Below are 21,385 nucleotides of genomic sequence, written 5' to 3'. Positions count from 1 at the left end.
TTAGAAAATTGGAATGTAGTTGTTAATTTTTGTTCTGTGTCTCTGAGAAATGCATTCAGCAATCCATACAATATTCCTGCATTCTTGTTCCTTTAACTTCACATAGGCATAAAATACTCCAAAATGAAACTGGTTGTTGAATGCAAGCACATTCAGCTTTACCTGTATAAAAGATGAAACAAGTGTTAGGATAAAATATCAAGGAAGGTGAATGGGATTTTTATATGGTAGATTAATGTTCAAGATTTCTTGCAGCTTTGCAACCATGATTATATTTAGCAATCTCTTGAGTATCAGTGTAATTGAAATGTCATCTGTGGAATAATTTTGGTAATAGAGTACAGCAATATTACAGGAAATAAAACACAGTGGTGAAATAACTTCTCTAGTAGATTGCTCAAAAGAAATTTAATTAAGTGGTGTTTATGAGATAGCTTTTGGAAAGGTTATCCGGACTGATAGCTGTGTAAAGAGTCCTCAGAAGAATGTTATAGGATTAATTTCATTTAACAAGGTAAATTCTTCTATTTTGATTCAGCCAGATATTGACAGCCATCAAAAATCCATGTTCTTGAATAGAAAGCAGTAGAGTAGACAGTAGAGTAGAATCAAAAGCCTGGTACCTCATTATTGTTTTAATTTTAATTCCATGTGAGTAGCATTCATTTTGTATTTTAAGGCTAGAAGTTTTACCTCATGTTCAAAAAATGCGTCTTCCAGTGTCTTTTCTCCAGTGCCACTCCCTACACCTTCAAACACAGCCTTGTATTCCTAAAAGCACAGACAACCACTGTCCATGGAAATAAGGTACTTTTGCATTCTGTGCAGCACAGACACCTTACATTACTTTGTAAATTAATCCTCGTTAAGTAATCTTTCTTTATTATAGAAGACCTCCTGTATAGACCACAATTCTACATAAATCAAAAGTTAAAAGCATATAATCAGCAAAAAAAAAAGCAAAATCACATTTGTTCTTGTATTTCTTGTCATAATTTCCAACAGTTTAAATTAATTTGCTGAAGGCACTAACAGAGACTTATTGTGGAATGACATGTGACCTTTCACTCCTTTGGGCAGAGAGCACTGAACTTCTTGTAGAAATAGTATCCATCAGAGCCAGAGCTCTAAATGGAGCCAAAACACTGAACTCTGATCATCACATGGCTGCTCCTTTTATTTCCAGTAGTCAGCTGGATTTGCCTTACCTGCATTAATACTGTATCCAAATCCATTAGTCTGATTTGTCATCCTGGAGTATCCTGTGCAGATCATTGACTTAATTTCTTACGTGTTACATTTCTGTGTAATTTCCTTCTCTGTGTGTTTGGTTTGTTTTTCCCTTAAAGTAGGAGTGTAGTAGAGGTCTACTACAATGGTTCCCAAATTCATCTAAATAACTCACCATCTCATGAACAGTCTTGTTCCATGCCTCATTGACATAGTAACTCATGATTAAAATGTTCTCTTTATGCACAGGAGCAGATGCACAGCTTCACCTTTGTGGGATTTTTTTTTTTGTGGAAAAAGTAATAGACATTTTTTGTGTACCTACTTAAAGGTAGCTTAAATATTATGGTTAGACAGAGTACAGCAGTTAATTCGTAGATCAAGTATTGCAGATTACTAATCTTCAATAACAACACTATTTGCATCAATATTAACATTTTCATCTAGTTCTTTGAATATATTAGTGATTTTGAGAAAATGTTTTAGAAGGGAATTTTTATGGTATACTGGCAATAAATCAGGTTTGACTGATCTGTGACATGAATTGTTTGGTCAGCTCAGTTTAAAATGCTGTATGGCTATGCTCCAAAATCTTGGAGGCAGAAGCAATGAAGTGAACTCAATTTGGGGAGAGTTAATGGAGTAGGAAGAGTTTTATTTACTAGATGTGATTTGCTCTTACTTAAACATCCTTGTAAGAGGAACTTTGTACTGCACTAATGTAATAACGTCTTATCTCAATCTTATCTCTTCATATCAAAAGTCTTTGATCCCACACTTTTTTATGGGAGCTTTAGTACCTCTGCTGATTTGTTTCCTCTCTCAAAAATTCTTTTAACTTACATGTATACTCTTAAAAATTTTGCTGATGTCAGGAGATGCTTATTAACTATTTTTATATTGACTTGTTGTTTTAATAAATTAGTTTACATACTGCATAGTATTCTGCAACACACTTCACTTGCTCGTAGTCATCTGCATTGGCCAACAGGTGCAAGCCTTCTGGATAAAGTTTTCCACAGGTTGGATACAGCTTCTCTCGGTCATCTTTACTCAGCTCAGTGCCAAATGAATTAATGGTGATGATAAAAGCGCGTCTGTCTGCCTCAAACTTAATATGCAAAACAAAGAATAAAGAGGTGTTATTAGACATCTCATTCTAAATTAGGGTGGGCATATTCTGGGGTTTTTAGTAAGTCAAATGGAAATGTAATTTTTTTAAAAAAGTCGACTTGAGAGCATTGGACACATACCTTATTTTTGAAATTGTAAATTCTCTCTTCTTTGCAAATATGCATTAAATTTTGACTAGAAAATCAAACAAGATTTTGAAACTACAGTTTTTATTCTGTGTTTTTTGTTCTAAAAATATAATTTTTGCTGCTTCCTCATTTCCCTGCTTAGTTACCCAGATGTTGACAAGAAAAAATATCTTCACACCCTCATATGTAAGATTATGCAATAATAATCTTATAAATAAAACTGATAAAGGAAAGGACAAAGAATCAATAGTACTGCCTGTAATTGAAAGTGCTGTTGATAGTAAAAGTGGAATGAAAAACCTAAAAAGAGGTCGTTTCTCAATGCACATATTTAAAATGATAATTTGATAAGAAGGAGGGGGGCGTTTACTTGCAAAGTTAAAGTTTGAAGTGGTTCAAATAACAGTTAATTTTTAATATATAGAATAAAAGGCTAAATTTCTTCTGTCAGGTTTAGATGTCTGCAGTATCTGTATTTTCACTGTAGCAGCAGACTGAAAGGCAATCCAATGTCTAGATCTCGGGTTCTTATTTCGTACAAGGCAAAATTTCACTTACCATTCTTATAGTATGACTTAAAAATGCAGTAGTAAATAAAAACAATCTTTTCTGCTGTCTTGAGATCTAAATTGACTATGGTTTAGTTCTTTCCTTTATTCCTTGCTTTCATGTTTTAAGAACAGCAGACCTCTTGCTAATTGCAGGGATTACACAGGGAAAATCTTCCCAAGAGAAGAAAATATGGTATAGGCACATTTTAGGAGGCTAAAAAATTTCTTATGCTGTGAATATTTGAGCAGAGAGGTGTTCTTTTCATTTGAATAATAAGGCTGCATTTGCAACACTAGTCTGCCACATAATTCACATCTACTCTTGTGTATGGGAACAGACAATAACAGGAACTCGCTACCTGCTGGTGCTGACTTCGAAGTAAGGGAAAGGAGTAAACAGTAAAGAAGTAATGAGAAGAAAATAAGCATGCTTGAAAAGATTTCTAGCTAATGAATAACAGGGCCAAACTTCACTACTTAATAAAAGTAAGCCTATTAGACCTACTGAAACCATTTTAGAAGGACAAATGCTTTCTTTTATTTAACTTGTTAAAGCCATGTAGAATCTAGCTGTTAGATGTGTAATATTTTGTTGATAAAAAATGTTGGAGATAATTGCAACTCATGGTAGCAGGTGTGGGTTCTGCTTCTGGTGGCTTCCAGTTTGAGAAAATTTTCAGGATAACTTCCATCCCTACAGACCTCGCAATTCATCAAATTATTGGCACATGAGGGTCTCCACAGAGAGCGGGGCCACGAGGCAATTACTTGGGTGACAGTCCATTTGATTGCTGCAGGTAGAGGTGGAGTCAGAGGATGACAATTTCCTTAGTGCATGTTTGCATGTGAGAGACTGCTGGTTCAGGATTTAGCACGGGGCCATGCTGACAGACACAGCTCTAGCTGCAGTGCAACGCAGTCCTGCAGTTTCTTGCCAGAATCAGGGCTAAACATGCAGCATGTGCTGTCCGCGGTGGAAAAGAGATCATCAGTACTCTTAATATGGAAGTTTGGCACCACATGTGGTAGTCAAGGAGCTGGGGAGCTAAATACCTCAGCCTTATTCTGTAGGGTCAGGTTGGTGATCTTACATATAAGATTACAAAATAAACAGCAAGTATTTGTTTGAATAATTTAACTTGTGGGGTTTTTGTGAATCCAACCATCAGCAGTCTGTTCTATGTGTCTCTTCAGGGTAATAGAATGTTATAGAAAAGCAAATCTTCTGTAGAAAAGTTTATCCTCCTGGCTGATTGACATTAGATAGGGATTTTAAAGAAGCTTATCATAGGCTAAATTGTTACCACTGATATAAAGGGAGTTTTATCAGATGCTTAAACTAACATTGGTAAGTAACCTGCACTGAGCATGAATTTCTATTTAAAAACTAACTTTCTGAAAAATCTGAATCAACTGTGCCAGCCAATCAGCCAGTCTCTTGACTTTTATTTTTAAGAAAAGTCAAAATATTTAATTTCTCTTCAATTTAACTTGATTAAGAGCATTTTGTTTAGAGCATAAATTGAAATGTTGTGACCTGCTTAATTAAAATAGAAAATTACAATATCTTTTAGGATGTTTTTTGTAAAATGTAATTCAGACACATTCTTCCCTCAAGAATGAGCTCCCAGAGTTATTATCTCTCTTCTAAATGCAAAATTTCAGTATGATGACATCAGCCCTTGGTAAATTTTTTTTTGGTTTCCAGGGTGTAAAATCGCTTATCCAGAAAAAAATACTCCTGGAAGCAAGTGGGTGGTCTGGTTGTCAGCCTCTGCAAAGAACTGTGATAGACTAAGTAAGAAAAAAAAAAGAAAAGGGGACCTGAATGCTGAGAATTCAATTTGAGAAATTTCTGCATATTTTATTAAAAAAAACAAAGACAAAAATATCATTCACTAGATGCATGTATGCTTTGGCGGGAGGACATTAGGAACTTTGTTTGCCATGGAAAAAAATATTAAACTTTGCTGAGTTGAGACGAAAATATAAAACAGAATGTTCAACTTTTTTATGTGACACTAATTCCAAAGATGATTCAAGTCTAACCTTAATGACTAATTTTAATAGGAGAGTAAACAAACGTAGCAGTACCATGAAGCTTGAAGAGTATTGATTAGTAAATAGACAGTAATGCCAGGCTTTAGCTATCCCAAACTCAATAGTCAACATTTTTTGATTTTCTACATAATGGGGAGAAATGTTAAAGGGCAACAGGTTGAGATTGGTGAACCATTTCTTCTTTTCTGCTCTCTGATACAGAAAAATGTTAACTGAGACAGGATTCTCCTTAGTAATGGTCTAGCTGCTTTTCTAGTAAAAAGGTAAAAGTCATCCTTGAATGCACTATTTATTACATCTTAGAAAAAACCAGGTATATTTAGAGGAGAAGCAAACATTTCACAGATACTTTGGCAAATAGAGAGAAATTGAACAGAAAAACAAAGTGAGACAATTATGACAACATTGTGGAGTACTTTAATGTATAAAGACTGAATGTTTCTTACCTCAAGAATAGGTCTCATTATTTCTGCTGTAGTACCACCTTGTTTTTCACAAAACTTATAAAATGCCTCGAGATAAGACTACACGAAAGAAGAAGAGAAGTATTTTAAATACTGCTTAAGACCTGGACCAGGATTGCACATAGCCATGAACCTCATTTTAAATACTGCCATTAACTTTGATAATTCCACCTATGAATTTAAATTTTAAGTATGTGCTTAATTACTTAGTTCAAATGAAATTTGAAACGTTCAAATGCAAATGTCTTGTTTTTACAATTTGAGATCAAATGTTTTCAAAAATTGTAATAAGAAAAATATTATGTTTTACTTGCTCTTTAAAGAAGGAACTTATTGAGTTCCATTGAGCTTCCACTGCATAATAAGCAGATGGCTAAAGGAAACTCTTCATTTATAGTGTGTGGAGGAGGGGATTTGGGCATATGCCATGGATGTTGGGCCAGCAGGATGAGAATACACAAACTAATCCCTGCTGCTCTACCCTAAACCCTGGATTAGGACAGAACAGCAGACAAAGCTTCTGTAATACTGGTCTGCAGAGCCCTCTAGTCTATTAAGGATTCTGGCATCTGCACCCATTTCAAAATACCTGTGCAGAAAGGACACTAAATATCTGAGATGCTGTTCTGCCTGCCTCTCAGTCTCCCAAAATACCGTATTAGAGAACATTTATGTTAAAATGCATTTGCCACAACTTCACACAATCTTGTTATAAGCTGTCACTACCTATGCAATTAGGTGAATTTTAAGTAGAGACATCTCAAGGGGGATCTACTGCATGGAATTATTCATTAGGTTCTGTATACTGCTATCTGATAGTAGAGCAGAAGCAATTGATCACATTGACAGCTGAAGTAAAGGAGAAATTATCTATTAATAATTTCATAGCGTTTGCAGAATGGTCCCCCTAATGAGCAAGATGAGCAAGAAGAAAAAAAATAGATTTGGTAAGCGTTAATATATGGATATCCACACAGGATAAAAGAATCAAATGTGTATGTTACCAAACTGGAAAAAGTATCTAGTATAGTAGTACTGTGAAAGAATTAAAATACATTAAAAATTAACATATGTAAGCATAATTGATGTTGTATTGAATGAGAGAATTAGTAAAAGTTTCAAGAATTAAAAATCAGCTTTGGAATTTATAAATATCATTTGTAAGACAAACAGAATTTTTTCTTCTTTCCCCCTAGTACAATCAGAGCACTGTAAAAATACTTCCTGCAATCTGGGGAATCCACTGTGAAAGAGAGATGATAAAGATTTTGAAGAGAATGAGCCAGGAGGAACCTTTGATGGATTGGAGTATGTATAGCCTTTAAAGAGACTTTGTAAGAGTAGTGACCTGTGTGCTAAGTACTTTGAAAATGCTCACGTTAAATGCATATACTTGCAGCACTGTGCTGCAACAATGCTAAAAATTGTTTTTAAAGGAAGAAAATTATACAAAATCCCTAAGTAAAAATCATGTTAGCTAGACTCAAAACCATTAGACCCTTTCAAATCTCATCTTCCTTATATAAATAAAGACAAATGTTATCCAAAAGTCTGCCTAGACTCACTCAGGAGGTAAGAGTTCTCTGGCATTCGGTGGCTGAGTTATTCGTAAACAAATCTGGAACTGGATATTAGCTTGACATCTAGAGTATTTTCATTAATGAGATATTAAATTAGAATTTGGATGCAGACCTAAAATTTGAAAAGTCCCCAGACAGTGGAGTAGAAATGGAAGTAGCTGGGTTTCATTCCTGGACTTGAAATCAACCAGATGACCTTAGACAGCTTGCTTTATCTCGCCATACTTCTGTTTCCCCATCCATAAAACAGGGTTAATGATACTGACCTGCTTTGCCGAGACGTTTGATAAACCCCAAATATTATAATTTTGTTTCAAAGACTTGCCTTGTACAGTTTGTTGCGCATTATTTCAATGTTCATTTCATCCAGGTCGTTTTCAGACAGGCAGTCTTGAAAAAATGCAGCTGAAAGCAGAGTTTATAACATAGCAGTATAAATCTGCATGCTGATAATATGCATCTCCTGTCTATTGCTCACTAGTGTGTGAACAAGGATCCGAGGGTTCTGTTGTACAAGAAAGGGTGATATAAAAGAGAGGAAGAAAAATCCACTTGATTTTCCCCTTATCCTCCTATCCCCTCCTTTTTAATGAGAATCTGCAGGGAGGGGAATCAATCAGTGCTGCAGGCAGAGCCCAGGTCTCCAGAGAGAATCAAATGGGAATGCTAATGAATGCCCTAATCTTCTCTAAAGTATATAGTTTGGTTATTATGGAGATTTTCTAGTGAGGGATATGAAAAATAATTTTTGTCTGAAATCATGCAGGTATTTTGCAACTGTTAAGGAGAATCCTCTTGCCTATTTTCCCTTTTCTTTGCATATGTAGTGTGGGAAAGGCAACAGGTTGCAGCTGATAAAGGGCAGATGCTTTGATCTTGACCATCTGTGCTTATGGGTCCTCGGCAGAACTGACTAAACAGCAAGCTTTTGAGCAGGGAGGCAGTGGATGAATTTCACTTGTGCAGCTGGACCATTTAAAAATACGATATTCCTAACCAACGTGTGCCTCTCGCTGTTCCTGAGCTATCCCAGTGGGGCAGAACAGTACCATATGAAAATGTGTTTTCCTAAGCAGTGGCAATGGAAGATGGTATTTACAGAGAAGGTGTGAGCCTGGCCATGTTTTGTGGTCTTATCCCTTCCTACATTTCCAGCATCTAGATTTCAAATAGAGAATATCAGGAAGTGTAGCCCTGAGAGCACCTTTCATTATCTCCTCATAGATCTACTTGTCCCATGACTTTAAAGAGCTGATAACACTTTTTTCTTCAATGAACTAGTTTAGAAAAAAAAAAATCCAGAAATTTACTACCAGCTGTTAGAAAACAGTGGTTTAGTTTACCTTTCAAAAGTAGTTTTTCTGCTGGCTCTTGGTCTTCTGAAGGATTTGGTAAGCAGCAGTTCATAAATCACTATGAACAAACCACTGCTTTAAGGAATCTGTAAACCGTGTCCGTATCTCTCATCAGCTTTATCCACTCCAAACTGCAGTCTGGGCTTTTTAGTCTGTCTACACATGGCAGCACAGTTCATTTCAGCTGTCCTGCTCTGTCCCTTCTCAGATTTCACTGTACAGTGTGCCAGTGCCCAGGCACTGATGGGAGTGTGCTGTTGGGTGGCCTCTGTGAGGGAAAGGCAGGACTGTGCTGTGCTGGACATAGGCAGCTCCAGCTGGGACCCAGCAAGGGGTCAGCCCAGCCCCTCAGTCGAGCAGGTGTTTCTGAAGGGGGCCTACATGAAAAACAAACTGGGACTTTTTACCAGGGCATGTAATGATAGGACAATGGGGAATGGCTTTAAACTGAAAGAAGGTAAGTTTAGATTAGATGTTAGGAAGAAATTCTTTACTGTGAGGATGATGAGACAGGAATAGGTTGCCCAGGGAAGTTGTCGATGCCCCATCCCTGGAATTATCCAAGGCCTGGTTGGATGGGGCTCTGAGCAGCCTGGTCTAGTGGAAAGTCCTTGCCCATGGCAGGGGTGTTGGAACTGGATGATCTTTTGGTTCACTTCCTACTCAAACCATTCTATGATTCTACGGCTCTAAACTCCCCCTGCTCCTTGAGACTGTCCTGCCTGTCTGGAGGGATGCAGTGTAACCTGCAGGGATAACAGGGTGGAGTGGAGAAGAAGAGCCTGGCATGAAGGAACAAAAAAGGCTGGAGGGAAGGTATTTTCCCCAAGTTTTCACCCAAATGTTTCATGATTTTCTGTTTGTCTCCTTATATCTGGATCAGTAATTAATTGTGTCATACATGTATAAATCAGCAATAAATCAGGTTAATCTCCCCACTGATTTAGTCTGGTTTGCCTGCAGCAGTACTTTGTGGGTGATCTCAACTGACAATCTATTTTTGCACCTTTTTTCTCCCCCTCATTGTGCTGAGAGTAGAGGGTGAGAAAGTGGCTGGCTGGGAATTTTTTTTCTGTCTGGGGCCAAACTATCACACCTTTTTGAGAAGCAGAACACAAAACCTCTCAGAGTACTGAAGATGACAGCACATAATGGTTTCACATTCAAATACGTCCAGTTCTGTCTTATTCTCAGTGCCCTTCACAGGCTATTGGGTTTTGTTCATGTTGGCTGCTACACCACATTGAGCAGAGTTTCATCTTAATTTATAATGTGACATCTCCAAACTTTACATTGCTTCACACTTAGATTTAGTTCTTAAAAAAAAGGACTTTTCTTTACATTTGAACCATGTCCAAAACTCAAGAGGGAATCTGGGTTCTACCACAACATCTAAAATTTATTAGTAGCTGTCTGCTTGATCCTTAGTAAAGATATATTTTTTGGTATAATGTAGGTGTTGAAATAAAAATATATATGTTTTAAATCAGTGACTATTTTGAATAGAAAATATGTACATTGCACTTCTTGAGTAATATGTTTTTTTCTGAGTCTGCTACCCAAGGTGGATATAAAGGCTATTAATAAATGTTACTAGAATATGTCCTGAACACCACTGCAGATGTTCTTGATCTACAGTTCGAGATTTTTTTTACCAAAACACAGCATATCCACTGGGAAACATCCTGTTCTAAAGAGTGCAGGATTAGTAGTTTTGAGAAAAATATAAGAAATAATTTAGTGGTTTTACCTAATGGTGTGTCAACCAAAATTGCATTGAAGAGTTCAGTGGGGTTTGAGGCAATGCTGACTGCTTCCATTTGCTCAAAGCTCCCCAATGGATGGCACTTGGGAACAAGCTCAGCTATGGGTCGCTGATGTAATGTGCCAGTTATTAAAAGAATTACATTGTCAATCATATAGCTGTATCTGTATTGGAAAGGAAAAGTAAAAATAAATTATTTTTATAAACAACTTTCACTTCAAAAAATAAAAACCAAAAATTTTTGAAAATTAGCCATAATACCAGAGTATTATCAGAATGTATGTTCATTCTGTATCAATAGATCATCAAAACTCAACAGAAGTTTTTAAATAGCAAGTAGATAACAAAGCACTAGTTTTAAACCTAATTTATATGAGAGATTTAGAAAATGGACATTTTTAAAAAAGGTGGTACTGACACATGACTATAATAAGCATAACAGCTGAGATGTAGATTCACTGTAATAAGTGACAATGAGTGGTATCCAAAGCAAATCACCTGAGTTAGCAAATTTTCAAATTTGGGATTGTTAATTTCATAAATACCATGGACAAAGAAGTACATGGGAATCTCGGCACTAAAACTGCTGAGTTCATGCAGTTGGTCCAATCTTAGGTTTTCTTCTCATTCAGCTTTAAACATCCGCCCATGAGGGAGCTAAGAACAGGCTCTTACAGATTTCTTCCCTATTACTTAAAGTTTTCTTTTGAGTAGAAGTTTTCTATCAGCTTCATACCAGTTTTAGTGTCAAAGGGGCTGATGAGTCTTGTCAGTGACTCGGAAATGGGAACATAATTTCCTTGAATGCCAGTCTCGAGTGTGCATTGTTGACTAAGAACACAGCTATAAACACACAGGGATTTATATGTTCTCACCCGAAATATGTAAAGAGGGCTTGAGGATCTAGTGGAATGCAGTTCAATGATTTGTGTGAAATATCTTAACCAGTATATCCATTATTTTAAAAAAACAACAGTGAGCAAAGGCTGTGCATCCACATTTATGTCAATGCAAAACATTTATGTCAATGAGTGTGATAAAAGAACTACCAAAACTTTCATGCTTTCATTTTAATTTCCCTGAAACAAAATGTAAATATTGCATGCCCACAGGCAACCTAGGACAGCCTTTAAGATCCTGTTAATATATCAGCCTAGCATTGGTCAGCTACACACGACCAGAAAAAAAAATGATAGCTTCTTTTTTACTATAATAAAGCTGCTCCTTGAACTTTAGTTGAACAGTGCATTGTTCTTGTTAAAATATATTAAAAGTATCAGATCAAGGGGAGTAAATAGTTAGGTTAAATATCATGCTGGTATTTTGCTAGTCCATGTTGTTATATTGTTATAAAGCAGATCCCTGTTCTTAAAGTTGTTTAAGTCATTCATTTGCAAGTTTAATCTATTTGTGATGGTATGGAGATCAGAGCTTTCTCTTCATCCAGCATCAAACAACAGCTGAACTTCCAAATAAAGCTACTTGGATCTAAGTACCTTGCAATATACCATATAAAGTCCTCCTGGTTTTTATTTATTTGGTTCGAATAGTATAAAAATTATGGCAGGTGTAGGATGTGTTGTCTTTTCCCCTTTAAAAAGGTCTACACTTTGCTACATGCCTAGGAATTAAATCACTTCCCTGTGCATCATGAAATTGTTAATCTTGCATGAATCACACCCCCTCTCCCAAACATAGTTTTTCAACTTGTCTGACCTAGACGGTGTTTGAAAATTTCAACCATTTTTAAATTAATTAATCTCTACCACTTCTTCTGCCACTGTTCACGCAAAGAAAACTTCTGTTTTCTTCTGTTCTTTAAAATAATTAGTTGCAAAGACAACAAATCTTCATATAAGATACAGTTTCAGAATTTATATTAGCAAGTAAAGCATGCAAATGTAGTAGTATCAAAGTAATTTTGCTGGCTTTAAAACTTAAATGCAAATTCCAATATCTTTCATTTACACTATTTAAACTGGTTCTTCTGTGTGGTAAGATATTTGGTAATATTACTTACGTGACAAAATTCAGAAAAGTGGCGAGTGGTTCAAAAGCATGGTTTCTGAAGTAATGAAATTCTGTGAGTAGTTTTGTTTTCAGTTTTTCATCGATGGTGGAAACAGTGAGAGGACCAGTTTCATTTGCCAAGAAATTGCCATAGTCTGTAGTCTGTAGATGCAACTTCAGATCTGAAATTAAAATTCAGGAAAGATCATGAGCATAAACTGTCATATTGTCTGCAACCAAATTTTTTTAAAAGTTAATTTCTAATACACTTTTATATTAAGCAATTGATAATACTCTATTGAAAAGGTTTTTTGCATAGCCATAATACAGGGTAAATGCAAAATTGATGCAAATTTGTACTGCCTTCTACCAGTAAGACTTTCTGCATACTATAGGAAAGAGCAAATAATTTATGTCTTTGTCAGAAGTTTCACCATCAGCTTTCATTCTCAGACATACCAGATAGGCTGTTACCCACTACTGTCTCTAGTCCCTCACTCATCACTTTTGTTCAATGTTTCGATTTCACTGATTTGCACCATTATAATGCATCAATTGTTTTGTCTGCTGCACTCTCATGGACTGGAGTAGGAATAATGCTTTAACTCTGGTAAGATCTTAAATATTCCTATGAAACAACTAAATCTCAAGTAAGATTATAATCTTCTGTTATCAGGCTGTCTGAAGAAGAGAAGGAAACACATCTTGCCTGGCACACATTCTAGACTCCAAATGGATTCTGCAGTAGAGCACTTGAAAGGGGAGAGTTTACACTCTCTTAGCATTTCTGGTTTGGCTTTCTCTGATTTATGGCTGGTACTAGCAAATCCTAAGAAGCTGTTCCAGAAACTTGGGTCATTGTGACATTTTCTGTTTGAGCTCTCAACCCTGGTGACTGGGGAAAATGAGTTGTTTTGACCACAAAGTTAAAAGAAACTTTCATGACATCCTAGAATTAATGTGATGAATTTTATCTGCTAGCCCTTTTTTACCATGAGGCATGAGCAAGCATTTGAATAATTTCTTGCTGTTCAAAGCAGTTTAATGTTTTCTTTTAGAAAAGGCCCCACTGCAATCCATAATTGTGTTCAAATGCTATATTAAAACTAGTTTAAATTATAGATTGGGATTCTATTATATGATTTGGGCATGTCTAATAATTAGATTTCTACGTGAAATTTGAACTGATAATTAGGGGAAAGGACAGCAACACTCCCACTGATGGAAATATGGAAGTTAATTTGCAGTTAGCAAGGTAAGCATTTATCAGTACAGTAGCTACTTTTGCCTATTTCCCTATGTGTATACTTCCTCAGTATGCAATAAGGCTGCCTACACTGAGACTTAAAGCAAAAGAACTAGTACAGTGTGAAGCAGCCTCCTACGTTTAGCACTGTAGCTTACTGAGATAAACTTCATAGAGTCTTCTATGCAAGTTGGCTGTCTCTCAAGGTTGCTCAGAGTCCTGTCCAATCTGGCCATGAATGTTTCCAACTTCTCTAGGCAAGCTCTTCCAGTGTTTAACCATCCTACTTTTAAAATACCTCTTCCTTATATTTAGTCTAAATCTATTCTCTTTTAGTTTGAAGCCGTTGCCCCTTATCCTATTGCTACAGGCCCTACTTAAAAACTTGTCTCTATCTTTCTTGTAACTCTCCTCAAGTACTGAAAGTTGGCAATAAAGTCTTCCTAGAACCTTCTCCAGGATCAACAGTCCCAAATGTCTCAGCTTTTCCTGGTAGCAGAGATGTTCCAGCCCTCTGATAATCTCTGTGGCCCTACACTGGACTCAGTCCAGCAGGCCCACGTCCTTCCTGGGCTGGGGACCCTGGAGCTGGACACAGTACTCCAGGTGGGGTCTCATGAGGGTAGAGCAGAGGAGGAGAACAGTTTCCCTCCCTTGCTTTAGATGCAGCCCAGGATACAGATGTTTTTCTGGGCTGTGAGCACACATTTTCATCTCATGCCTGACATTTTGTCCAAGAGTAGCAGACATCCAAGTCCCTTTCCACAGGTCTGCTCTCGATTCCTTCCTGCCCCAGCCTGTGTTGATACCAGGGATTGCCCAACCCAGGTGCAGGACCTCACCCTTGGCCTTATTGAATCTCGTGAGATTCCCTTGGGATTCTCACTTCTCCAGCTTTGCTGGGTCCCTCTAAATGACATTCTGTTCCTCCGTTGTGTCAACTGCACCACTCACTCAGTTTGGTGTCACATGCACCACTCAGTTTGGTGCCACCTGCAAACGTGTTGACAGTGCATTCAATCCCACTGTCTGTGTCACTGATGAAGATATCAAGCAAGACTGGTCCCAAAAAGGACCCTTCAGGGGCACTGCTCAGCACTGAGCTCTCTCTGGACTTTGAAGCATTTCCCACTACTCTCTGGATACAACCACTCAGACAGTTCTTTATCCCCCAAATATTGCCTATTCATCAAATGCACATCAAATCACATAACACACTTAGAAAAAGTCATACTTTCAGTACCGACTTCCATGTAGGAAGAGGAGAAATAGAATCCAAATATGAAAAAAGAAACACAATTGGAGAAAGAGGGAAAGGTAAGCAAGATTAAGAGAAAAATAAAAATGCAGTTATACCCAGAAATTAGTCTATGTAAGACCAAGTTTTTAAAATTTCATTAATATTTTTATTTTACACCTACATTTCCTGTGAAAACTTTCCTACTTTTCTGCTTTTTTGTTGCAAAGAGTACAAAAATACTTGACATATGCTGAGATTAGATAATACTACTTTATGAGACGCAGAGCTCAATTCCTTTTCTCAATTCCTTTTCAGATGAATGACAGATATCTACTTTTAGCCACACTGTGCAAATGCCTTTCAAACACAGTACTTTCCAGGGGTTAATTACATAAAGCAGATTGTAAAATCCAAATATCAGCCCCAAGTATTGACCATTCTGAAATGTGATTAACATCATCATAAGATGAACAGAAACAAAAACCTGCTCTTTGAGAGTAGTTTCACAAGACTTTGTTACTCTTTCTCAGTTATCTGAATTTATTTGAGTGCCTTCATAAACCATACCTTAATATAAGGCACGAAAAATATTAGCTATAATTCATTAAATAGCCTCACCCCTCTCCCAAAAGCTATGGAGGAACTGTTATACCCAGGAATGTTGGGTTTAAAACCCTGTCAGTTACACAGCCTGCTTTATAGATGTATTTATTTAACTGAATAAATAAATGCCAACATGCATACTGCATGTAAGAAAAAATATTCCACTCTATCTCACGGTCTAGGCCAAAACAATAATCCACAAGCTCCAATATCATATAATATCAACCAGAAATGTCATAATCAGGGTTCACATCAAGACAGAGTTCAGTGCAGCTCAGAGACTGAACTGCTGGACCTAAATTATAGTCCTGTCTTTGCTGCTGGCATAAATAAGGCCTGGGAACTATTGCTGTCAGACACTTGCACTAGTGACATGACTTGGTGACTCAGCAGGAGTAGATGGCTGAGCATTACAGGGCCTCAGACATTCCTGTTCACCAAAACCTTTTATTGGGGGTAGCTGCTCCTTTTCTCAGGGTCTCTTGGAGACCTACACAAGACTCTGGCCTTTGTCCTAAAGATCCCTAGGGAAGAAAATTCCTGTATTTCAGCTGTCATCCATTCATTTTGATTGTCATCCATCTGCATTGTCTATTTCCTCATTAAATTGCATGCAGGATAACAACTTATAGGAAAAATATGACCTTAAAGAATTACGTGAGTTTACTCACAACTGAATAGCAAACAAACACAATTAACTAAAGTATAACTAAAAGGAATTAGAGCACAGAGGGAGACTGGTTTAAGATGATTGCAGTTAAGACAGGAATGATCCTGATCAAAAAGAAAGACTATTGTGAGAACTTTAACAAAATGTTAACCTAGTCTCTTGGCATCAAATTCATGGTAATTTGTCTGACCCCTCACTTTGATAGCAATAACCAACCAGCTGCAATTTTCTTTCTGTTAACACTGTTATTTCAGCCACCATGTGCTGGCAGGCCCTGGCTCTGGCAAGTTAAGTCAACTTGTGTCAGTGATTCCGGCCGGCCCTGAGTTCAGATGTTTGCCCTTCTGTGACCTACCCTCTTTTCTACAGAGCAGAAGTCTTTCTATCACAGAAAAAAAGCAAGAGAAGAACAAAACATTTCATTTAAACACCTCCACACTCCCACAACCCCATATTCTTCAAAACTGTCAGCAAGGTTGCTCTGGGAACCTCATTCCCTTAAAACAGATGATGCCATAGGACCAAACCAGCATGAGGCTGCTTCATGGAAATCATAGTTCAACCAAGCTGAAGAGGATGTCTAAATGGAGCTGAAAGCCTCTCCTCCTGTCTGTATGGCCCTGAATTGAAAGGACACAGTGGTATCATTAGTCTGTTAGCAGTCTTGTTTTTTAATTTCCATTCTGCTTTTGCACTTGCTCTGTGATTATCAAGCAGATGTAAAGCATTAATCTAAAGTTTTTCTTGTGGTTCTTCAGTGGTGATGTTATTGTTTCATCTCTAGAGATACCAAAACCACTCTGAAATTAAAAGATCTTTTTGCTTCTGTGTATGGGTTACTTTGAGTGGTTTTGATTTTTGTTTTCTGCTTGTTTGTTTTAGCATATTTATAGTGTTTTTAGCTTAGGCCATTTTTTGTGGTGTGATGCTAAGCCACAGAATGCAGAATAGGGTAAATTTATTACCTTTCAATGTGAAGACATGATGGCACTTCTGAGAAAACATCACATTACTACAGCACAGATCCTCTTGCTGAATATTTCAAATTTGAATCAAAGACAATGTATGAAATTTACTTTAGAAATTTACTTTAGGTAGGAGTCTGTGGGTTTGGTGCACTGTACACTCACAGTGAAAGTTCAGTACTACAGCATCCTACATGTGCAGAGAAATAAGTGTGTTTAGTATCATGTAGAAATCCATTATTTTTATATTTCTCATATTTTCATTATAAATATTACATTTGGTAGGTAAATGGTGGGAATCTGTGGTGAAAGAGATGCAGCTGAATAGAGAAAAAGGGGAAGTGATAGTGGGTAGTAGAGGTGTGCTTGTAGGAGGGATGATGAAGGCTGCTGCTTCTATTGATGAAATAATTTGCATTCTGAAATTGAATGAACACTAGAAAAAATAAGTTTAAAAAATAAAACTAATTGTTCTTCCTATTATAAATTAAGGATGGCTTTTATCTCTCTATTGTTACCTGTCCATCTGCTTCATGCTATTAAAAATATTGAAAGTTTATATATCAGAAATATTTGAAAACTACCTCATGGGGGTAAGTAACTTCCTTATAGCTTGACTTAAAATTTATGGATCTTTTTAGCTATTCTAAACTTAACACGATTAAGTATTCTTTTGTGAAGGGTACAAATAATCCCTTTTGCTTATATGTTTTTAACTCTATATCTTTTCTTCTTATTCAGAAGCAACCAGGATTTTTTTTTCCTTCATGAAACTTTGGATAACATAATTTATTGAGTTTGTTTGCAGAGAGAAGTGAAGTGAGAACAGAGTTTAGTTATTCTACCAATCTGTTCTTTGTTTCTTTTATAGATGCTTGAAGCTGTTACCTTTTTCCAAAGTCTGTATCCTTATGCAGCAGGACTTTTTCACTTAAACAATTAAATACTATATCAAGTGTTTCTGTAGAGTCTGTAAGTTGCATACATCACAAATGCTGGAAAAAATGGGGTAAAGAAACAGTTGATTTTTTCCAGCTGACATAAGGAATAGATTTCAGTTCTCAGAGTGATTGTATACATCTGTTCTGTGTGCCTGAACTGCCACTGTGTTTAATGGAGAGCTGGAACAGCTCTCCAGGTTATCAGCAGTAGCAGACATATGCACTTGGTCTGTTCAATAGCGTCTAGATTCCATTGACTGTACTGATAAAATCTTCTTTAACATATTCCTATAAGAGGAACTTTATTCTGCAGACAGGTAAATATCTACGTGCATTTCTTTAAATGCAGTTGTTTTAATCTAAGAGATGAATGGCAAGCAATCTTCCCAGACTTATGTTATTACTTATATTAATAGTTTAGACAGCCTCAAAACTCTGTTGGATATGGGAATCATCATTCTTCCCTTTCTCTTACTCCAAACCCATTACTGCATGTACAAATCAGCCAAAGCTTAAAATAGAGAGAGCTTATTCATTCTCCTTCTTCCTTTTCCAAGCTGATCTAAGAAACTGCAAGTTATAGAAACTGACTGTACAATCATAGCTTTTATTTTGCAGTCAGGAAAATTAACTTTATGTTCCTTTAGAAAAGTGATTTCTTTCTGTTGCGTTTTTTCCTGCCAAGTGTCTAAAGGTATGTCATATGATTCTTTGGTACAAGTCTGTCTTCATCAGGCTGTGACCAGTCTTGGCCACAGAAAGCTGTTTTGGAAACTACTGTGCGTTCTCTTTATTACTGTGGCAAAGTCACCTTGAAAAGAGCTTTTTTTTTTCCTTTTTTTTTTTTTTTTTCCTATTTCCCTAAGTTTTATATTTGTGGAATCTAGTTTTCTGTTCCTGGTAAGCAGAGTCTTCACCACTGCCCTAAAACTCAGGAAGTAACAAATTACTAAAAAAATGTATTTCATAGAGAAACTCCTAGCCAAATAGCAAGCTTTTAACAAGATTTTGGGAACTGTTTTATACAGCTGAAATGGTATGAAAGTTCCAAACCTGAACTGTTCTATAGCATGGCTAAAATCTGTGAGAAGGTTGCCAATCTCCATAAGAGCTCTGTGGAAGAGATTTCTAATCCTTATCAGTAAACCAGAAAGCCCCATTGTCTGCATTGCTTAGCAAATTACAGCCTGCACACAAATCACAATCTATGGAAAGCTATTAACTTAAATATGAGAGCAGTTCTTCAAAGGACATCGGGGTTATCTCTGGGTTTAAGACAAACTCTCAGTAGTTCAGTCTTTTACCTTCCCTTCTTCAAAAACCTAAGCAACAGTGTTTCTTCCTGAATAAAATAAACCAGCACTTACCTTCTAGTGTCTCACACTGTGCTAAATTGACGTAGTCCGCACTTGTCAAGATCCCACCTTTGAACCCTCGGACCAGACCCTCCAGGTAGCCATGGTCCACATTGAAGTAAAACTCTGAGTATCCTGGCATGGAGAAAAAAGATATTTAATCTCTCTTCTGGGTACTTGATGGCACTGAATATCTGCCACCAGCTGTATTTCCCCCCTTTGGAAGGAGTGACAAATAGTCACGGAGTTCCTGCCAGCCTATGATTGTGTTTTACCAACCAGTTTCTTCCTGTTTCTTGCTCCTACCATAGTTCCAGTACAGTTGATGCTTACACAACAACCAGCCAGTAAATCCAACTCCCTCCTGTCAAAGCCAGAATATGAACCTGTTATTGTTGGAAGAGAAGCCAAAAAGGAAGTGCAGGATTTAACCCCTGCTTGCAAGGATGCTCTGCACTGCTTGGAGAATGAGAAAGAACATTACAAAGCTTGAATAAAACTGTATTATAAACAGGAAGTTATCTGAGAATGCCTATAGAGGAAATATTTCTGCAGTAAAATAGTAGTCTGTGGTAGAACACAGTTTAGTAGTGTGGTAGTGTCCCTGTATTGCTTTCTTTTTTAACATTTTTGTTTGCTGGAAATTTTCTGCAGCTTATCTTTATCACCAAATATGTATACGAATTATAAGAACCTTCTAATAATTAGTGTGAACATTAGATGATGTGCAGAGGTGGAAGGTTTTTGTAGGGTTTGACTTTCATTGTCCTTGAAAGTCAGTATCCAGAAGTTGCCTCAAAACGATAGTTTGTCCCAGGGTGCCCCCCACACCTAAAAACACACACTCATTTTTCAGAGTTTTGAATATGTTTGGTGCATTGTGTTGGCTGAAAGCATGCACCATGGCTAGTCTATTGACATTTGTGCTGAAATGTGGTTACAGCAAGAGTTGTGAGTTGGCAGCTGGTGGGACAAGGCTGTGACTATGACACCTGTCCTAGGATGGGAGAAACTGATGAGACCTTGGTACTCACCGGATGATTCCTGTCTACACCACGCTGCTACTGGCACAGCATGGCTTGGAAGGCTACACGATGAAGCACAAGATGCCAGCATATATGCTGCCAAAACAGGCACAACCTACCTCCTCTGGGAAGGTCACTAGCTGGCTGGTTTCTTGGCTGGCTGGCCAGGAGCCTCCAATGGGCAACAAGTGGCCACAAGCCACTGGGCAGCTATGCTGAGCCAGGGGAGCAATAAACTGCACCCTGAGGGTCAAATTAAAATTGTCTCAGGCTGGACATTATCCCACCTGTAACCTATGGCAGGGGAAAGAATGTCAGCATTTGGACATTTTGAGAAATCACATGTTCAGACATGCAAACTGTATTTAGTTGGAAGTTCAGTGGGGTCAAGAGTATTGGATCTTGCTCCTCATACGCTGGGTTTACAGTTTGAAGTCAGTCAGTTCTTGGCACTGCAGAGTTAACCCAGCTAAAGGAGGAGACAATTAGGCCTATTAAACAATAGAAACAAAACATATCCCTCCCCCACACAAACAATTTGGTTTTGTCTCCCAAGTCTGTATACCAGCAGTGCTCAGAACCTCCTAATGCAAGAAATTTTCAGGAGAATTTCGTCAATGATGTTTCAAAACTCAGAGAGACTTTTCAGGACACATGACTGCCATCAGTGCTTCCTTACTGACATGTGTCAATAACCACATTTTAACTTAAACCTGCTTTTTTGTTGCTGTCATCTGCTTTGTTCCAGCACGTTTTGCCCAACAGCCTCTGTTTTTCCCCTTTTCAAAGAAAAGAAATGGGGAGAGCTGATAATGATTTCTGTGTACACTGGGAGCAGCATGTGGGTTCAACCTACAGCTCTCCAAAGTATGTTTTGTTGCATAAACAAGTCAGGTCCCACAGCAGCTGAGGCTGCCACCACAGCGTCTCACAGCGTGGCACACGCCCAGCTGGGGCCAGTCCAAGGTTGTGCTCCCGATGAGCTCCCAGAGCTTCAGACAGCAGAGCCAGTGCAGGAGTGGCTTTGCAATAATTCCTAAATTTAGTAAGGTCATGTTAATA

General features: G+C 37.5%; 1 protein-coding gene across 1 annotated transcript; it reads right to left on the bottom strand.

The window, feature by feature from the left end:
- Positions 1–19,440, bottom strand: ATP6V0D2 (ATPase H+ transporting V0 subunit d2). Its single transcript, XM_054295850.1, has 8 exons — positions 19,311–19,440; positions 12,289–12,460; positions 10,254–10,432; positions 7,474–7,553; positions 5,551–5,628; positions 2,165–2,341; positions 694–771; positions 1–162 (listed from the first exon to the last, which is right to left on the bottom strand). Exons 1-8 carry the CDS (start codon positions 19,438–19,440, stop codon positions 1–3), a joined length of 1,056 nt encoding a protein of 351 aa, XP_054151825.1.
- Positions 19,441–21,385: the final 1,945 nt, after the last annotated feature.

Source organism: Melozone crissalis, unplaced genomic scaffold (genome assembly GCF_028551555.1).
Source record: "Melozone crissalis strain CALT ecotype California unplaced genomic scaffold, PUWL_Pcris_2 ptg000002l_1, whole genome shotgun sequence".
NCBI lineage: Eukaryota > Metazoa > Chordata > Aves > Passeriformes > Passerellidae > Melozone > Melozone crissalis.
The sequence above is the reverse complement of the archived record's forward strand: the minus strand, read 5'-3'. Positions and strand labels throughout refer to the sequence as shown.

Bases quoted from the DNA above. Each gene is read 5' to 3' on its own strand.
- ATP6V0D2 (XM_054295850.1), bottom strand. From the start codon at position 19,440: ATGCCAGGATACTCAGAGTTTTACTTCAATGTGGACCATGGCTACCTG. The intron at 12,461-19,310 runs GTAAGTGCTGGT...TTTTAATTTCAG, and splicing joins ACAGTGTGAGACACTAGAAG to ATCTGAAGTTGCATCTACAG. The intron at 5,629-7,473 runs GCAAGTCTTTGA...TCTTTCGTGTAG, and splicing joins TGCGCAACAAACTGTACAAG to TCTTATCTCGAGGCATTTTA.